Here is an 18353-nt window from a genome sequence, read left to right on the forward strand (position 1 = left end):
GGTCTCAAAAAAACCTGAGTACGAGACTAACAACCACCATGGTTGTAGCCAACGCACGATGAAGAGCAACAACAATCACAACAAAGAAGATCTAAAGCAAGAGACGTCTCCAACTAGTTCTCATACCAAAACCCTTGATTCAAGATTTAAACAAACTCTCAGAAATGTTAAAGGGTATGTTCTTTTATGTATCTAATCATATACCAAGATTCGAAGTTTGTAAATTTCCTCATTTAAATTGCTTTTTAGCTGGAATTATAGGATTCCCACATGGATTTGTCTTGTATTTGATACAAATGATTAACTACTGATTTTTGATCGATAAGAAACCAATAATTTTGGATATGCAAGTTTAAACGTCGATGCTAATGTGTTACTCGAGGTTGTTTATGTCATGCTCATATAATATGGTAAAATTTTGTATTATGTTATTTAGTTTGTTTTATGTTTCATACAAACAAAAACAAATAAATCAACAACCAATGATAAACAAAATAACAAAATAATACACAACTCAACACCAATAGTCCAATACATAATCTATGTAAATGAGCATAAACATATCATTTGTTGAGAAGTTTGTCCAACATACCTCAATTATACACCCAAGAAAAACCAGTTATAATGGAATGGAAACTAGAAAATCAAATACTACCAATAAATGGACAAACAAAAAACGTAAACGCAGCCCAAAGAAAAAGTATTTCCAATAGATTGACACGTCTGAAAATAACCCTTACCATAAAATATTTTTTTGCAAATAGCAACGAATTAGACATGCAATGTGGTATTAAATTCTAAAGGTTTTGACATCTGAATAAAAATATTCTTTAGTGATATAGGATAAAGATGTATAGTCATAAATGACTTAAATAAAGTTGTGATTAGGAGGGATGAAATAAAATTTGTTATTTTTTTAAGATATAGTAGCCAATCGATGTACATAAGAGGGGTTGGGGTGGGAGGGCTAAGAGAGTTTATAACAAAAATTACAAACATAAGGGTAGAAATTGAAATTTGTTCAGACCATGATGAACTTGAATTTTTGTACCTTTGGGTCTTAAAAATCTGGAGTAAGAGATGAACAACCACCATGGTTGTAGCCAATGAACGATGTAGAGCAACAACAGTCACAACAAAGAAGAAGAAGATCTGAAACAAGAGACATCTCCAACTAATTCTCATACCACAACCCTTGATTCAAAATTTAATCAAAGTTTGAGAAATTTTCAAGGGTATGTTCTTTTATGTATCAGATCGCATACACACATTTAAAATTCGTAAATTTCCTCATTTAAATTGCTTTTTAGCTGATCTTATAGGATACCCACATGGGTTTTTCTTGTATTTGATTGAATTGATTAACTATCGATTTGTGATAGGTGAGAAACCAATAATTTGGATCTGCAAGTTTAAACGTTGATGCTCATTTGTTACTCGAGGTTGTTTATGTCGTGCTCATATAATGTGGCAAACTTTTGTATCATGTTCTTTAGTTTGCTTTTTGTTCCATACAGACAAAAACGAATATATCAACCACTAATGATAAACAAAATAAAAAATCATTAAAAAAACCTTAACAACCAATAGTCCAATACATTATTTAGGTAAATGAGTATAAACATATCATTTGTTGAGAAGATTGTCCAACATTCCTCATTTATACACTCAAGAAAAATCAGTTATAATGGAAACAGAAAAATCAAATACTAACAATAAATGAAAAATAAAACGTAAACACAACCCAACGAAAAAACTATTAGAAAATGACCCTTACCACAAAATATTTTTCCGCAAATAGAAATGAATTAGACGTGTCATGTGGCATTATATTGCAGAGCTTTCGACATCTGAATAAAAATATTCTTAAATTATATAGGATAAAGCTGTATAGTCGTAAATGACTTCAATAAAATTATGATAAGGGGGAATGAAATAAAATTTGTTATTTTTTGTAAGATATAATAGCCAAGAGATGTACATAAGAAAAGGGGGGGGGGGCAAAATTAAAGACATGACGGAACTAATAAAGATTAAGAGAAGATTATACCTGAATGATGTGTTGGATTATATTGATGATGGATTATGTTGAATAATTGAATGATTATCTGGATAGTTTTGGATAGGGCTCTGAATGATGCGTTGGATTATATTGATGATGGATTATGTTGAATAATTGAATGATTATCTGGATAGTTTTGGATAGGGCTCTGCTATTCAGAAATAGAAAAACTATTTCAACAGAGGAAGAAATTTGAGATTCAACTTAAGTATTAAACACTCAAATAACTCTTGTTTATTTCTTATGGGCAAAGACCCTATTTATAGGCTCGAAAGAGCCCTAGACTATGGAGGGTCTTACACTTTATGTTACATCCTACCGAGACTACTTTATGTCATATTCTACAAACAAATGCAAACAATAATTATACAACGACAACTAACAAATAATAATTCCTTTCACAACGAAAGGACAAGTGTCTTCAATAATGTCTTCAATAATAATGGCTTTATACGTCATTGCTTGCATCATTCCTCCCGCCACCTAAAGGACAGATACTTTTGAATGATGTGTGCTTTAGTCATTGCTGACGTTAGTCTTCCATGAACGGTGTTTCTTCCATTTTTAGTAAGGATGTTTTTAGATGTTGTGCTATGATGGCTTCCATTCTCTTTTCAATTTGTCTACTATATGATTGTTGGCACTTTTAATATACTTGAGGTGTGGATGAAATTGATGTAATTGTAATTGCCAACGAATCAATCGTCCTCGACTATAATCTTCTTGTAATTTATATCGCCAAAAGCCAAGTAGATACTTAGTATCTGTGCATAATTCGAATCTGGTTTGAAGTAGTTCGAATTTCCATTTTTTCAATGTTCTGAGACATGCTAGTGCTTCTCGTTCATGTGTGCTATAATTTTGCTCCATTTTGGAAAATGTTCCCGATATATACTTGCATAGTTTTTGCTCATATTTATGTGTTTTTAGTACTTCAGATGATACATCCATATCAGTGTATGCTTTTGGTGATATTTTCATATCATTGTATGCTTTATTATAGTTTACTTCGGATGGTATTTTCATACCAATGTATGCTTTATCATTGTATACTTTTGATGAGTTAGATATGAGGTTTCCCTCACTATCTAATCCCAATAATACTTTTCCACGTATGATTGACTTTAGGCATCCTGCCCAAGTGTCTTGTGATGCATCTGCCTCCACAATTAGAAAATCGTCGATTTTTGCATTATATAAAGTGGGGAGAACTTGAATTTTTTTGTTTTATACTTTGTACCAAAATAGTATCTGTATTGGTCCAAGACCAAGGTATTTTTTCTGATATTTTCTTTTGTAAAACTTTTCTTTCTTTTGCTAAGTTTTTCAAAAATCCTTGTTCTGTAATATAATTTAAACAGCCAAGAAATCGTTGTATTTGTTTTCTATTTTCAAGTTTATCAGGAAACATATTTAATTTTTCTCGTATATTGTCTGTTAAAGATAGTTGACCATTTTCTCTAAGTTTTAGACCAAGATATTCAACTGTAGTTTGAAAAAGTTTTGATTTCTTTTTTGATGAAACTAAACCTTTTTCTTTGATTCTTTGTAAAACTTTGATAACTGCATCGATATGTGTTTGTTCATTTCCCTTTGTAAAAACAATTATATCATCAATGTAAGCAAGACAAATACGATCTAAACCATTTAAGGTTTCATCCATGAATCGTTGATATATTGTTGGTGCCTGCTTTAAACCAAATGGAAGGACATTCCATTCATAGTGTTTCTGAGGAGGACATGAAAAAGCAGTTAGTGGTTTCGTATTTTCATGTAAGCGTAGTTGCCAATATCCAGATTTTGTATCAAATGTACTAAAATGTGGATTTCCTTTTATTTTTTCTAGAATATATTCTTTTCGTGGTAATTTGTATGAGTCTCCTATAGTAGCATCGTTCATTTTTTTATAGAGTAAATTACACGAATGGTCCCTATGGTTTATGATAATTTACGCGTTTGGTCTCTAACTTATTTTTTTAACTCGGAAGGTCCCTACTGTTGTTTTTGTTACGCGCTTGGTCCCTAACTTACCTAAAAAGACTATTTTGCCCTTGATTTTTAATTTATTTAAATAAATATGCCCTCAACCCCATCCCCCTCACCTTACCTTACCTACCCCATCATTTTTCTCTATTTAAATAATAGTCTTTTTAGGTAAGATAGGAACCAAGCGCATACCAAAAACAAATAGTAGGGACCAAGCGCGTGATAAAAACAAATAGTAGGAACCTTTCGAGTTAAAAAAAATAAGTTAGGGACCAAACGCGCAAATCACCCCAAACCATAGGGACCATTAGTGTAATTTACTCTTTTTTATAATTAATTATCATTCTTCGTTTTTCTCGTTCTATTTCATTATTATTTTCTACATAGAATGCAGGTGCAGAATGGGGACTTGTGCTAAGTCGAATGATTCCTTTTTCTTGTAGTTCAGTGCATTCTTGTTTAAATTCCGAAACATCTTTTATACTATATGGAATTTTATTTGGAATATTAACTTCATCATTTGGATTTTTTAATAATATTATTATTTCTTGATTATTTCTATTTTTTAACTGATCTAGCGGGTTTTCACTACATACTTCTTCAAGTTGTTTTTCAACAATTTCTTTAGCGAGCGTTAGTAGTATATGTAGTTGAAAACCTACTTCTTGTTTGATTATTTTAATAAGATCAAAATTTTGATAATTGCAGTTTTTTATAATACCTTTTGTCGGGTGATTGAGACTTATATGATCATTTGTTTGTATAAATGGTTGATATAATTTAAGGAAATTATATCCTATTACTAAATCTATTCCTGAATCAAGTTGATATATAGTTGGAGTTTTAAATTGTGTCTTTTCAATTAATATATCTATGTCTCTCCTACGAACCAAATTTTGTGAATTGATTTATCAGCAATTGTAATTTTTAATGGTTTTTCTAATTTTTCCCAATTTTTTAATATCTTTCTTCTTTCGAAACATAAAGTAGCTCCTATATCTATATATGAGACTAGTTCTTTTTCTTGTATTTTAGTTGTAATAAAGGTACTATTTGGATTAATATTTGTTTTTCTTCTACTCATTAGAGTTGGTTTATAAATTTCTATATCTGTGCAAAGTTTTCATATTAACAAGTTGTGTTTCTTAAAAAGGTTGAAGCATTGCGTATTGTCTTTAAATTACGATTTTGTGATTTTTTGTATTTCTTAATTCCTTCTTGTAATCAATATACCTTTTTTTAATTGATTATTATATTCTTCATTTTCTGAGTGTAATCTTAACAAATAGTTTTCTTCATATGATAAAGTATTTTCTAAATGTTGAATGGTATTAGAGATATTAGAATTTATTTTCCCATGGTTTTTTAATATATTAGTCCAAAGCATGTTATCTTTTGAAGAATTAATTTATACTTTTGAATTCATTTTAACAAATTATTAAAGCGTCTGAAAGAAAATTAATTAAATTGTTAATGTTTTTTATTACTATTTTAAAATGATTAATTTGAGTTCTTAATCTTCCAATTTTAATTAATTGATATGCAGTATAATTTTTGTTTTTAGAAATTAATTCGTGTATTTAAGATTTTTTTCTTTTAAATGCTTTGTGGAATTTTCTAAATCTTTCCATAATTTTTTAAGTAAATTAACTTTATATTTATTATCGAAATTACAATATACTTGAGTTTTATTGCTTATAATTTTATTTATTTTTACCATGTGAAAGGTCGTTTAATAGTAAGTGGTTTTTCTTTGATTGGTGGTTTTTCATTAAGTGGTTCTTCTTTAATAGTTTTTATTTTTAAATATTTTTCAAGTAATATTTTCTGTTGAGTTAGATTTTGTAATAATTCAGGAATTTGTTTTAATACAAGTAAACTTTCTATTTCTATAATATTATTTAATTTTTGACTAATTATATTTAATTTATCTCCTATTGGTTTATCTTCTTCAGAATTAAGTCCAATATTATATAATGTTCCTTGTGGTAAATTTTGCGGTATTTCTATAATCGTTTCTTTATCTGGTATGCATGGTTTTATATTTAGATATGGGTCTTCAAGTGTTTTAAAATATTTTAAGGAATTACTAGATGATTCTGTCATATTTTTAAACTTAATGATCTAATCATTTCTTTAATATCTTCTAATTTTTCAACGTTATTTTTATTAGATGTTGTAGGTTGACATTCCGTAATGGGAGATCTACCTATAATAGTTGAGATCGGAGGTTCTATAATCGAATTTCTTTTTATTAACGGAGTAGTTATTATTGATTGAAAATTAGTTTCATTAAAATTTTTATTATTAGTCATATTTGGTGATTCAAGTGATAATAAAGGTGTAAATAGTTTATCAATATAAATTCTATCTTTTGTTTTAAACGTAATACTATGATGAGAGTTTGTTAATGCATAATTTATTTGATGTGTAATAGTAAATGGATAATTACCTTTTAACATAAAAATTTGTCTTAATAATTTATATCGTACGGTAATACTATTACTTAGATTTTTATCTTTAAGACTTAATCCTAGTTGAATATTAATATTAAACTTTATTTTTCCTTCAATTAAATTACCTTTTCGTTTTGCAATAATACTTTCTTGATTATTGATTATACGATCATCTCTAATTTCTAATTCTAATGGTGTATCTAAATAACTAAAAATACTTTTTAGAATTACTTGAATAGTTGAAATATGAATATAAGCAATTTTTGTTATATCTACTTCTTTAATATTAGATAATCTATTTCTAATTTGTTGTTTATTTATTATTGGTATAATAATATTTCCTTGTGTTGATTCTATTGGTATTGGTTCTTCCCCTATAATTTTTCCATAATATATAATATTTTTTCTTGAAAAGAAAATTTTTAATGCGTTATTTCTAAAATTATGTTTTTCAGATAATGCAAAATTTGATTTTCTTATAGCATCTTTATTAATATTATTTTTGTTTATTAAAGCATCAAAAGTATATCCAGATTCATTTTCTTCGTTATTAATAATGATTGGTGAATTTTCTATTTCTTGAGACATATTTAACAAATTAATCTTGTTATCTTATCTTCAAGATTTTTTATTTTTTCTTGTTTATTAATATTTAAACTTACAAAACCCATGATTAAAACAAAATAGTAATTTTCTTTCAAAGTTACAACTAAAAGTTATAAATTTCAATAAGAGGTTGATGGTGGGGTTTGGTTATTACTCTTATATTTATAATGGTAGTGATGAAACCAAACTTTTCATCCGGAGAATTAAAAACTTTTTGAAAAATATTTCTAACTTGTTGGTACATAGTTATAATTATATTAAAAACCTTCTTACGATATATGTTGAAATTGTTTGTGGATTTAATTTTAATATTGAGTTATAACGATGACTTTTGAATATGAGTATTTATGAACAGATTTGTAAAACGATGAATATTTATTATCATGCTTCTGATGCTACATATGCATATATTCTTATGAACGAAAGATTGAGTATGCAAAATAATAATAAGAAAGTTACTTAGCTCTGATACCAAAATTAAAGACATGACATAATTAATAAAGATTAAGAGAAGATTATACATGAATGATGCGTTGGATTATATTGATGATGGATTATGTTGAATATAATTGGATGATTATCTGGATAGTTTTGGATAGGGCTCTGAATGATGCGTTGGATTATATTGATGATGAATTATGTTGAATAATTGAATGATTATCTGGATAGTTTTGGATAGGGCTTTGTTATTCAAAAATAGAAAAACTATTTCAATAGAAGAAGAACTTTGAGATTCAACTCAAGTCTTAAACACTCAAATAACTCTTGTTTATTTCTTATGGGCAAAGGCCCAATTTATAGGCTCAAAAGAGTCAATTACAATTATTGTTGCAATCGTATGATTGCAATACGACAAACATATATTTACATTTTAGACCCCTAGATTATGGAGGGTCTTACACTTTATGTTACATCCTACCGACACTACTTTATGTCATATTCTACAGACAAATACAAACAATAATTATACAACGACAAATAACAAATAAATGAACATTGGTTTGACATGCGAAATTAAAGAACGCCTAAAGAATAAGGTGATTTCCATGTTTAACAGATGCATTCAATATACTATCGACAGATTTTTATGCAAATAAGGGTCATCAGTCAAAATCTTCGATATCACAAGAACCCTTCGCTTTTCATTCATCAACCCAAATCAAATACCCGTCGAAATCAACAATCAAAATCAACCATTCGTGTTTAGTAACCATCCCTTTGAAATTGATTTACTCAACTATTCGACTGTAAAGTCAACATATCATCGATAGTAACCCAAAATTATTCCTTCGTTATTAAAACGGCAATCGTCAAAATCGATCCCAAATCTTTAATCCTTCAAAACTGAATCTTACATAAGGACCCTTTCGTTATCGATCAGACTCCAATGTCCTTTGCTTTCAGTTATTAGCCATCGACATCAAACAATACACCAAAAGAACACATAAAACCATCAAAATGGAACTGTCAACCATCGAAATTGACTTCTCCATACAAATAGATCTAACTTTGACTCCAAGAATATTCGATCCCAAATCAATTTCTGGTTCGACACCAAGAAAAATTCAAATACACTATTCGAAATCAAATTCACAATATCAACTCAAATTCAAGTTTAACTCCAAAATGTGAACAACTTTTGACAATCGAGATTACCATCGAAATCCTTCTTTCGATTCCAAGACATTCAACTCCAAACATCAGTCAAATTCGATTCTAATCAATTCGAATCAACGACCAACACAGTCACCGTCAAACGAACATTCGACTCAATTCAATTTCGACTTCAAACGTAAAACTGATTTCTTGATTCAAATCGAAAGAAGTTGACGAACATTCGACTCAATTCAATTGCGACTTCAAACATAAAACTGATTTTTTATTCAAATAGAAAGAATTTGACGATACATCGAACTTTTAGTTTCAATTTAGGGGGTGTTTGGTTCGGAAAAAATCAGGTTGTTATTTTAGAAATAAATAAGGAGGTGTTTGGCTTAGCTTTTCACAACCCAAAAGTCTTTTTTTGGAAAAGTTACAAAAAGTAGGATTTTCTACTTTTCCAAAATGTTCATTTTCCTTGTATAAAAACTCCAAAAGTAGCTTTTAAAACTAGTTTTGCCAAACATCTTTTGCTTTTTTTTCTTTTCCAAAAAGGACTTTTGGGCTGTGAAAAGCTAAGCCAAACACCCCCTAAATTAATAAGCAATAAGCTAATAAGCTAATCCAAACACCTTGGAATTAACTTTTGATTGAGGAACTTGATTTATTTGGCTTAGAACCGATGAACATTAATGATATATTTGAATGGAATCGAATTAAAGAAAAGTAATTTTTTGTTTAGGACTCAAAAGTATGAATCAACGATATGGGCTTTAATCAGATTAGGCTTGAACGAATAGTAATCAGATTAAAAATGTTGGGTTCAAATATGTTACGTGAACAGTAATTTCGTGATTTGGGCTTGATCTATTGAAAAATTATATTGGATCATCAATAGGATGAAATGAATTAGATCCAATGAATCAAAATGATCAAAAATAAAAAAATGCAAACGCACGAATCAATGAGATTTAGAGAGATCACAGAGAGACTCACCATAAATGCTCCAATTGTGTTGAATGTAGCCAAATCAAAAATCGTTTCTTCAAAAAGTCATGTTGATCTTCGAAGACCCGCTCTAATACCAATTGATGTGAATTATGAACATTGGTTTGGCATGAGGAATTAAAGAAAACACAAAGAACACGGTGAATTCGGTGTTTAAGAGATGCATTCGATTATGTAAGGTGTTACAAAAAAGGATCTAGATAAATCAACATAATTAACACACACTAACACTCTCAATGTTACATCTCTCAAGCACACATCTACATGTGGAATGAACTCACCTTATATAGAGGTGTTTACATGTCTCTCTCTCTCTCTCTCTCTCTTTCGCTCTCTTTCTCTCTCTCTCTCTCTCTCTATATATATATATATATATATATATATATATATATATATCATGTCACAAGGATACTTTACTACATGCAAGTGGGTCTACAAAAGTCAAACCATTTACAAAGTCATACATGGATAACTTTCTACTCAATAGGTAGAAAACTGTGAATTTATTGAGACCATGATGAACATGAATTTTTGTACCTTTGGGTCTCAAAAAACCCGAGTACGAGACTAAAAACCACCATGGTTGTAGCCAACGAACGAGAAGAACAACAACAATCACAACAAAGAAGAAGATCTAAAGCAAGAGACGTCTCCAACTAATTCTCATACAAACAGCCTTGATTCAAGATTTAATCAAATTCTCAGAAATATTCAAGGGTATGTTCTTTTATGTATCTGATCATATACCTAGATTCGAAGTTTGTAAATTTCCTCATTTAAATTGCTTTTTAGCTGAAATTATAGGATACCCACATGGATTTGTCATTTGACAAAATTGATTAACTATCGATTTGTGATCAATGAGAAACCAATAATTTTGGATCTGCAGGTTTAAACGTCTATGCTAATCTGTTACTCGAGGTTGTTTATGTCATGCTCATATAATATGGTAAACTTTTGTATTATGTTCTTTAGTTTGCTTTTTGTTTCATATAAACAAAAACGAATAAATCAACAACCAATGATAAAAAAAACTCAACAACCAATAGTCCAATACATAATCTATGTCAATGAGCATAAACATATCATTTGTTGAGAGGTTTGTCCAACATACCTCATTTATACACCCAAGAAAAACCAGTTATAACAGAAACTGGAAAATCAAATACTACCAATAAATGGACAAACAAAAAACGTAAACCCAGCCCAAAGAAAAAGTATTTCCAATCGAACAACATGTCAGAAAACGATCCTTACCATAATTTTTTTGCAATTAGCAACGAATTAGACATGCAATGTGGTATTAAATTTCACTTTTGACATCTAAATAAACATATTCTTTAGTGATATAGGATAAAGATGTATAGTTGTAAATGACTAAAATAAAGTTATGATTGGGAGGGATGAAATAAAATTTGTGATTTATTTAAGATATAATAGCCAATCGATGTACATAAGAAGGGTTGGGGTGGGAGTGCTAAGAGAGTTTATAACACAAATTACAAACATAAGGGTAGAAATTGTAAATATTTTGAGACCATGATGAACTTGAATTTTTGTACCTTTGGGTCTTAAAAAGCCTGAGTAAGAGACGAACAATCACCATGGTTGTAGCCAACGAACGATGAAGAGCAACAACAGTCACAACAAAGAAGAAGAAGAAGAGACATCTCCAACTAATTCTCATACCATAACCTTTGCTTCAAAATTTAATCAAACTTTGAGAAATGTTCAAGGGTATGTTCTTTTATGTATCAGATCGTATACCTAGATTTGAAATTCGTAAATTTCCTCGTTTAAATTGTTTTTTAGCTAATCTTATAGGATACCCACATGGGTTTTTCTTGTATTTGATTGAGTTGATTAACTATTGATTTGTGATCGGTGAGAAACCGATAATTTGGATCTGCAAGTTTAAACGTCGATGCTCATTTGTTACTCGAGGTTATTTATGTCGTGCTCATATAATGTGGCAAACTTTTGTATTATGTTCTTTAGTTTCCTTTTTGTTTCATACAAACAAAAACGAATAAATCAACGACTAATGATAAACAAAATAACAAATAAAAAAAAACTTAACAACCAATAGTCCAATACATTATTTAGGTAACTGAGTATAAACATATCATTTGTTGAGAAGATTGTCCAATATACCTCATTTATACACCCAAGAAAAATCAATTATAATGGAACCAGAAAATCAAATACTACCAATAAACGGACAAACAAAAAACGTATACCCAGCCTAATGAAAAACTGTTTCCAATCGAACGATACATCAGGAAACACCCTTACCACAAACTATTTTTTTCGCAAATAGCAATGAATTATACATGCCATGTGGCATTAAATTACAGAGCTTTCGACAACTGAATAAGAGTATTCTTAAGTTATATAGGATAAAGATGTATAGTCGTAGAAATAAAATTGTTATTTTTTTAAGATAAAGTAGCCAAACAATGTACATAGGGTGTAGAGTTTATAACACAAATTACAAACATGAGGGTAGAAAACTATAAATTTATTGAGACCATGATGAAATTGAATTTTTGTACCTTTGGGTCTCAAAGGTGACGAGTAATAGACGAACAACCACCATGGTTGTAGCCAACTAACGATGAAGAGCGACAACAGTTACAACAAAGAAGAAGAAAATTTGAAGCAAGAGACGTCTCCAAATAATTCTCATACCACAACCCTTGATTCAAGATTTAATCAAACTCTGAGAAATGTTCAAGGGTATGTTATTTTATGTATCTAATCGTATACCTAGATTTGAAATTTGTAAATTTCCTCATTTAAATTTCTTTTTAGCTGATCGTATAGGATACACACATGGGTTTGTCTTGTATTTAATCGAATTGATTAACTATTGATTTATGATCGGTGAGAAATCAGTAATTTTGGATCTGCAGGTTTAAACGTCGATGTTGATGTGTTACTCGAGGTTGTTTATGTCTTGCTCATACAATGTGGCAAACTTTTGTATTATGTTCTTTAGTTTGCTTTTGCTTTCGCAAATAAAAACATAACCCACCTTCTGTTTCCTTGTGATTATATATACATTGGTGGGTAAACAATTAATTAGATATTGTTCCAACGCTTGTAATTTGATTTTTATAAATAGTTTGTTATGGGTGCTTGCTAAAGCGAAAAACATTAATGTATAACTAAAATATTAAGGATATACAAAAGACAAGACCATTAATCCTTTAATTTTAAATTTGAACCTTGTAATTATAGGTCGGATATGCATAATCGGGGGGTTATCTCTATTTATTTTTCCATAAAGATAACGATGGGGTGATATATATGGTGGAGGGTATGCCATCTGAAACCATACACTTGAATATCAAGGATTAGGGAGAAGTCAAACCCCATGAATGATTACTAGAAGTTTAGTCTATTGATCTTTGCATCATCATCATCATCATAAATAATGGCATACGGGTGTTTGTAAAAATGGTACTTCTTATGGAGATTAATGAATACTATTTTTGGTTAGTGACGTAATTTGAGTTCATTAATCCCCCTATGTTTTGTAGGACATGACATGATGTATAGTGTTTGGTGTGCATTCAATTAAATTAGCACTGAGACCGATGTCAATATGACAAAAATTACAAACATGCTAACTTGCTTTAGGAAGAACTTTCATTAATTTATAATTGGTCCAAATGCAAGAAAAAGCAACGTACTTTCATTTATTTGTGTGCTACACCATCCTACTTTTCATTTCTTGATATTCCAACATTGTAATTTTTTTTTCTTAAATAAGACATTGTACTTTGGAAAAATCTAACCATGTGATATGAACATAAGTGTAGAACTCACTCGTAAAAGGCATATAATGCATCTCCCCTTCTTAGAGTTAGACATATAAACCCGACATCTCCCCTTCTTGTGGGCGATGTGGGACAAGGAATACCAGTACACCCTTCCATAATGCATTGTACTTTCAATTGTTTTCTTCATAAACCATAATTACCACACTATAGCAATGAACAATATTTTGTATTTGGATGGTAGATATTTCAAAATACAATGTTGTAATAGGACGAAATGAGAGTAGGATACAATAGTAAACAAACCAATGGAAGTACGTTGCTATTTTTTCACTTCAGTTAACAACCCTTCATATTTGATACCACGTTATCTGATTTAGTGATTTGTTGTATATACATATGTATCTATGTACTATAATATATAGGCTACTAAAGGGTCGCAGCTTTCCTGGTAAAGTGTTGATAACAAGATCAGATCCGGCGGATGGTACTATCTTGGCTTCTCCTGGTGGTAGCAGTAGCAGGAGCCCCTCGGAAATCAATAGCCCACCAAGCAAACACGTACACATGGATGATAACGACGTACCATCCAACCCATTTCATCTTCTCTGCCATGAAATACCTCTTCATTAATTGCACTCCTCAACTTTTTTGTAGGATCACATTCTTAGAAATAAACCAAATACAAGTACAGCTGATAACAAGTCAAACTCATCATTGTCAATATCAAATTCTGAGGATAAGGCAAAGGAGGCTCCAAGATTTGTGATGGGTGCCCGAGCTACAGATACTGCTAGGATAATGAAATTCACCAAAGTTTTAGGGGGAACAACTGTCATTTTAGGTAAGTTCCCTTCGATCTTTAATGCAATAAATAGCAATATACTTTTATTTGTTTGTTTCCTCCTTTCACTTCTTTCTAGAGGTGAAAATTCTTTGTATTGGCTATAATAACAAATCGATGAAACTATTACCTCTACTCATTTATATTGTAAGTTTTTCAGTCGATTGGATTTTATTTTGGAACATTTTTTGTAGACAAGTTGCGTGAGTTAGCTTGGAGTGGAGTGCCATCTTATCTTCGCCCTAATGTATGGAGGCTTCTCTTGGTAATCATGATTTTTTTTTTGTCTTGTCTTTTGTAAATTGTCATTTGTAAGTAACAAAGGGGCATTAGTCTCTCTATCTTTGTTGACAATGGCATGGTGATGGTAGTTAATATTTTGTATTGTGTTACATACAATAGAATAGATAGTTAACTTATGTTGTTTATAAGTTAATGCTCTTTTGTTGGTCGCGTTAAGTTTAAAATATAAAATGACAACAGGGATATGCACCCCCAAATTCAGATCGAAGGGAGGGAGTCCTAAGAAGAAAGCGCATCGAATATTTTGACTGTGTTGCTCAGTATTATGACGTTTCAGATGAAGAACGTACAGATGAAGAGATTAGTATGTTGCGCCAGGTACACACACACACTCACTAAAGAGTAAAAATATTATTGCATTTTGTGACCAATCTGATGAAGAGATTAGTATATATATATATCAGATTGCTGTTGATTGTCCTAGAACTATGCCTGACGTCACATTCTTCCAACAAGCAGAAGTGCAGAAATCTTTGGAGTGTATACTGTACACATGGTTAGATTTACTTATTTGACGTTGTTGAAAGAAATAAATTTGGGAGATTGGTGTTTGAAATTTGAAAAAAAAAAAAAAAAAAAATTGGTTACAGGGCGATCAGGCATCCAGCAAGTGGATATGTGCAGGGAATAAACGACCTTGCGACACCTTTTTTAGTTGTTTTCTTGTCAGAACACTTGGAAGGGAGTGTTGAAAGCTGGTCAATTGCTGATTTAGATCCTGAAAAGATCTCGAATGTTGAAGCCGATTGTTATTGGTGTTTATCCAAGTTGCTTGATGGTATGCAAGACCATTATACATTCGCTCAGCCTGGGATCCAAAGGCTAGTCTTTAAGCTCAAGGAACTTGTCAGGCGAATTGACGGTATTGCCCTCTCTCTCTCTCTCTCTCTCTCTCTCTCTCTCTCTCACATATATATATAACCACAGTAACAAAAATTTCACAACAATTGAACAATTGTGAAAGTCTCCTTAGTGACATTGACCATTTAATGTAACACCATTGGAAAAAAAAATTGAAAAATTAATTCTATAGACCAGCCACATCATATGTCAGCATTAGTGTTTGTTAACAAAAAGTAAAAAATTCTAAAAGAAATTCAGAATTTCACAACAAAGGAACATAACTAAATGTTGAGTGGTTAAACCTCTTGGAAAAAAGTTTGAGGTGGAACAAATGTGAAACTTGATTATTGACATTGTCCCTTTCTATGCCTATTTTATCATAGTTCTAGATGAGTTATTTACAAATATAAAAATGTATATGAATTATTAATTATGAGTTCACAATTTTAGAACCGGTTGCAAGGCATATAGATAAGCAAGGGCTTGAGTTTCTTCAGTTTGCTTTCCGGTGGTTCAACTGTCTTCTAATACGAGAGGTCTGTCTGCAGTCTGCTTTGATATTAAAATTTTGTTTTATATGCAAAACCCCACCCTCTAAATTATATTTTTATTCATTATAGATTCCCTTCCATCTTGTTACACGTTTATGGGACACGTATCTTGCTGAAGGCGATGCTTTACCGGATTTCATTGTGTATATATTTGCCAGTTTTCTTTTAACGGTAAGATGAGATGTTCATGGGGTGGGTGTGTATTCAAATTACTTTTCTACCCCTACCCCTACCCTTACCCTTACCCTATCAAGTGCCAGTCAAAGATTCAAGTTTGGGCTTTAATTCCAATATGGATTGGGCTTTCCTTGTTGGCGATGGCCCACCTATAGGCCTGATGAAAATAACCCACCCTTTTGCAATAAATTGATTAGGTTTTCAACCTTGTTTGCAAATAAAATGGTTTGAATGTTTTTTTTTTTGTATAATGCAGTGGTCGGATAAGCTTTTAAAGCTTGATTTCCAGGAGATGGTGATGTTCCTTCAACATTTGCCAACCCACAATTGGAATTACCAAGAGCTGGAGATGGTGCTTTCCAGAGCCTTTATGTGGCACACCATGTTTGATAGTTGTCCTAACCACTTAGCTACTTGACTACCTTTTTTTTTGTTTTTTATAACTATTTGTGGTGTAAAAATGAAACTGTTGTAAAACAGAACACCATGTCCAACAACTGGATTTTGAAGCTTCTAAGTGTGTGCTAATGTAAACAATGCCAATATGTTTACTTTCTGACTGGTTTAGCACCTGTTTTTCTTTTCATTAATTAAAGAGTTTTTTTTTTTTTTTTTTTTTTTTTTTTTTTTTTTTTTTTTTAAGTCAACTATTGTCCTGATAAATATTGTCTGCAGATATCTAAGAAATTAACGCTCAAAAATAGATTTCCTGGGAGTTTGAACATCCCCGGAAGTCGGATTTAAGGCAAAAGGCAAGATTAAAATGACGAGGATGTGAGGTCACATCCTGAGGAAAACTCATTATTCTTTCATGGAATCATAAAATTTAACCAAATAAACGGCAACAAAGAAAGGAACTGTAATTAATGGGCTATCCATTAATGGTGAGTGGGAGACTGAACCTGAATCTTTGTTAAAATTCAAAGATGATAGTGAATTTAGGTCGAAGCTCTTTAGCACTGTTTCAAAAAAAAAAAGTGAAACCAATTGCATGTTTCTTGAAGTCGAATTCATTCCAACTGAAATGATAAGTGTTTTTTTAACTTATTAGTTAATTAGTTTATAGCGGTATCAAAACGAAGTTTTTAAAAAAATATTTGGATTAGCTTATACGGTATCAAAACGTTATAAGTTGATAAGTTATAGGTTAGTGACTTATAAAAAATGGCTTATCTCCGGTTCCACGCCGCTATAAGTTGTTTTTACAAAGATGTCTTATACCGGTGTGGAACCGGTAATAACTTAAAAAGTTTCTGTTTTAAGCTTTGTCAAACACCCTCTTACGCCCCGTTCCCGAGTTGTAGCAAAGAAAAGAAGAGAAGAGAAAAGAAATTAATGAGAGAAAAGAAGAGAAAAGAAAGGAAAATAAATTTGTCTTTTATGTTCCCGAGTTGGAGAGAAATTGAAGGAATGTTAAACATTTTGTTCTTTCTCTCCAAATCCTTCCAAATCGGAAGGAAAGTTAGGGGGGAAAGTCATCCCTCCATTTCCTTCCGCTTCCTTCCTTTAATGAAACTCGGGAACACCAATTTCTTTTACTTTCCTCTCACTTTCCACCCATTTCCTTTCTTTTCTCCCCTTAAATTGAACTCGAGAACGGGGTGTTAGTGCAACTCAAGTTTGTGGAAGTTTTAAACTTTTTTTGAATAACAGGAAATAAATATTTCACATGGGTGTAATGCTTCTTTCATTTAACTTATACCTAAAATTGGGATCCCTTGGCCCTCTTAGATTTTCATCCCATAAGTTTGATTGGTTTCTTCTACTTTCTAAACTCCTTCCACTTCGCCTTAAAAAAGTGATCTCTTTCGTTGTGAGCTGTGACTAATCGCCATATGTAGAAGGGCTCAGTGTTCTAGATGAACTGTTTGATATAAATGAAATTTGCTCATGAACTAAAAAATCAAAGAAAAGAACGATGTTAAAAGCAGAGCTCATTAAACCTTATGCTTCATTATTGTAGGATTTTTGTGACTATGTCCTATTTCAAATGAATTTTGGTGGTAAATGGAAAAATAGATAGGAGATATTCTTAAATCCGGTAGGGCATCGATCTTCGTTAATGGCTCCCTAACTAAAGAGTTTTCCATTTCAAAGGGCGTGAAGCAAGGAGACACGTCGCCTTTTTCATTT

The 18353-nt window shown here is 31.0% G+C and overlaps 1 protein-coding gene across 1 annotated transcript; it reads left to right on the forward strand.

The window, feature by feature from the left end:
• Positions 1–12256: 12256 nt before the first annotated feature.
• LOC145093549 (uncharacterized) lies at positions 12257–16828 on the forward strand. Its single transcript, XM_079031700.1, has 10 exons — positions 12257–12456; positions 13928–14084; positions 14160–14346; positions 14541–14611; positions 14830–14967; positions 15054–15145; positions 15240–15511; positions 15943–16028; positions 16113–16214; positions 16477–16828. Exons 1-10 carry the CDS (start codon positions 12335–12337, stop codon positions 16636–16638), a joined length of 1389 nt encoding a protein of 462 aa, XP_078887826.1. The 5' UTR covers positions 12257–12334; the 3' UTR covers positions 16639–16828.
• The last annotated feature ends 1525 nt before the right edge of the window (positions 16829–18353 follow it).

This window comes from Lactuca serriola, chromosome 3 (genome assembly GCF_051521515.1).
Source record: "Lactuca serriola cultivar US96UC23 chromosome 3, Lser_US96UC23_V15, whole genome shotgun sequence".
Classification (NCBI taxonomy): Eukaryota; Viridiplantae; Streptophyta; class Magnoliopsida; order Asterales; family Asteraceae; genus Lactuca; species Lactuca serriola.

Bases quoted from the DNA above. Each gene is read 5' to 3' on its own strand.
- LOC145093549 (XM_079031700.1), top strand. From the start codon at position 12,335: ATGAAGAGCGACAACAGTTACAACAAAGAAGAAGAAAATTTGAAGCAA. The intron at 15,146-15,239 runs GTTAGATTTACT...AATTGGTTACAG, and splicing joins GAGTGTATACTGTACACATG to GGCGATCAGGCATCCAGCAA. The intron at 15,512-15,942 runs GTATTGCCCTCT...TCACAATTTTAG, and splicing joins ACTTGTCAGGCGAATTGACG to AACCGGTTGCAAGGCATATA.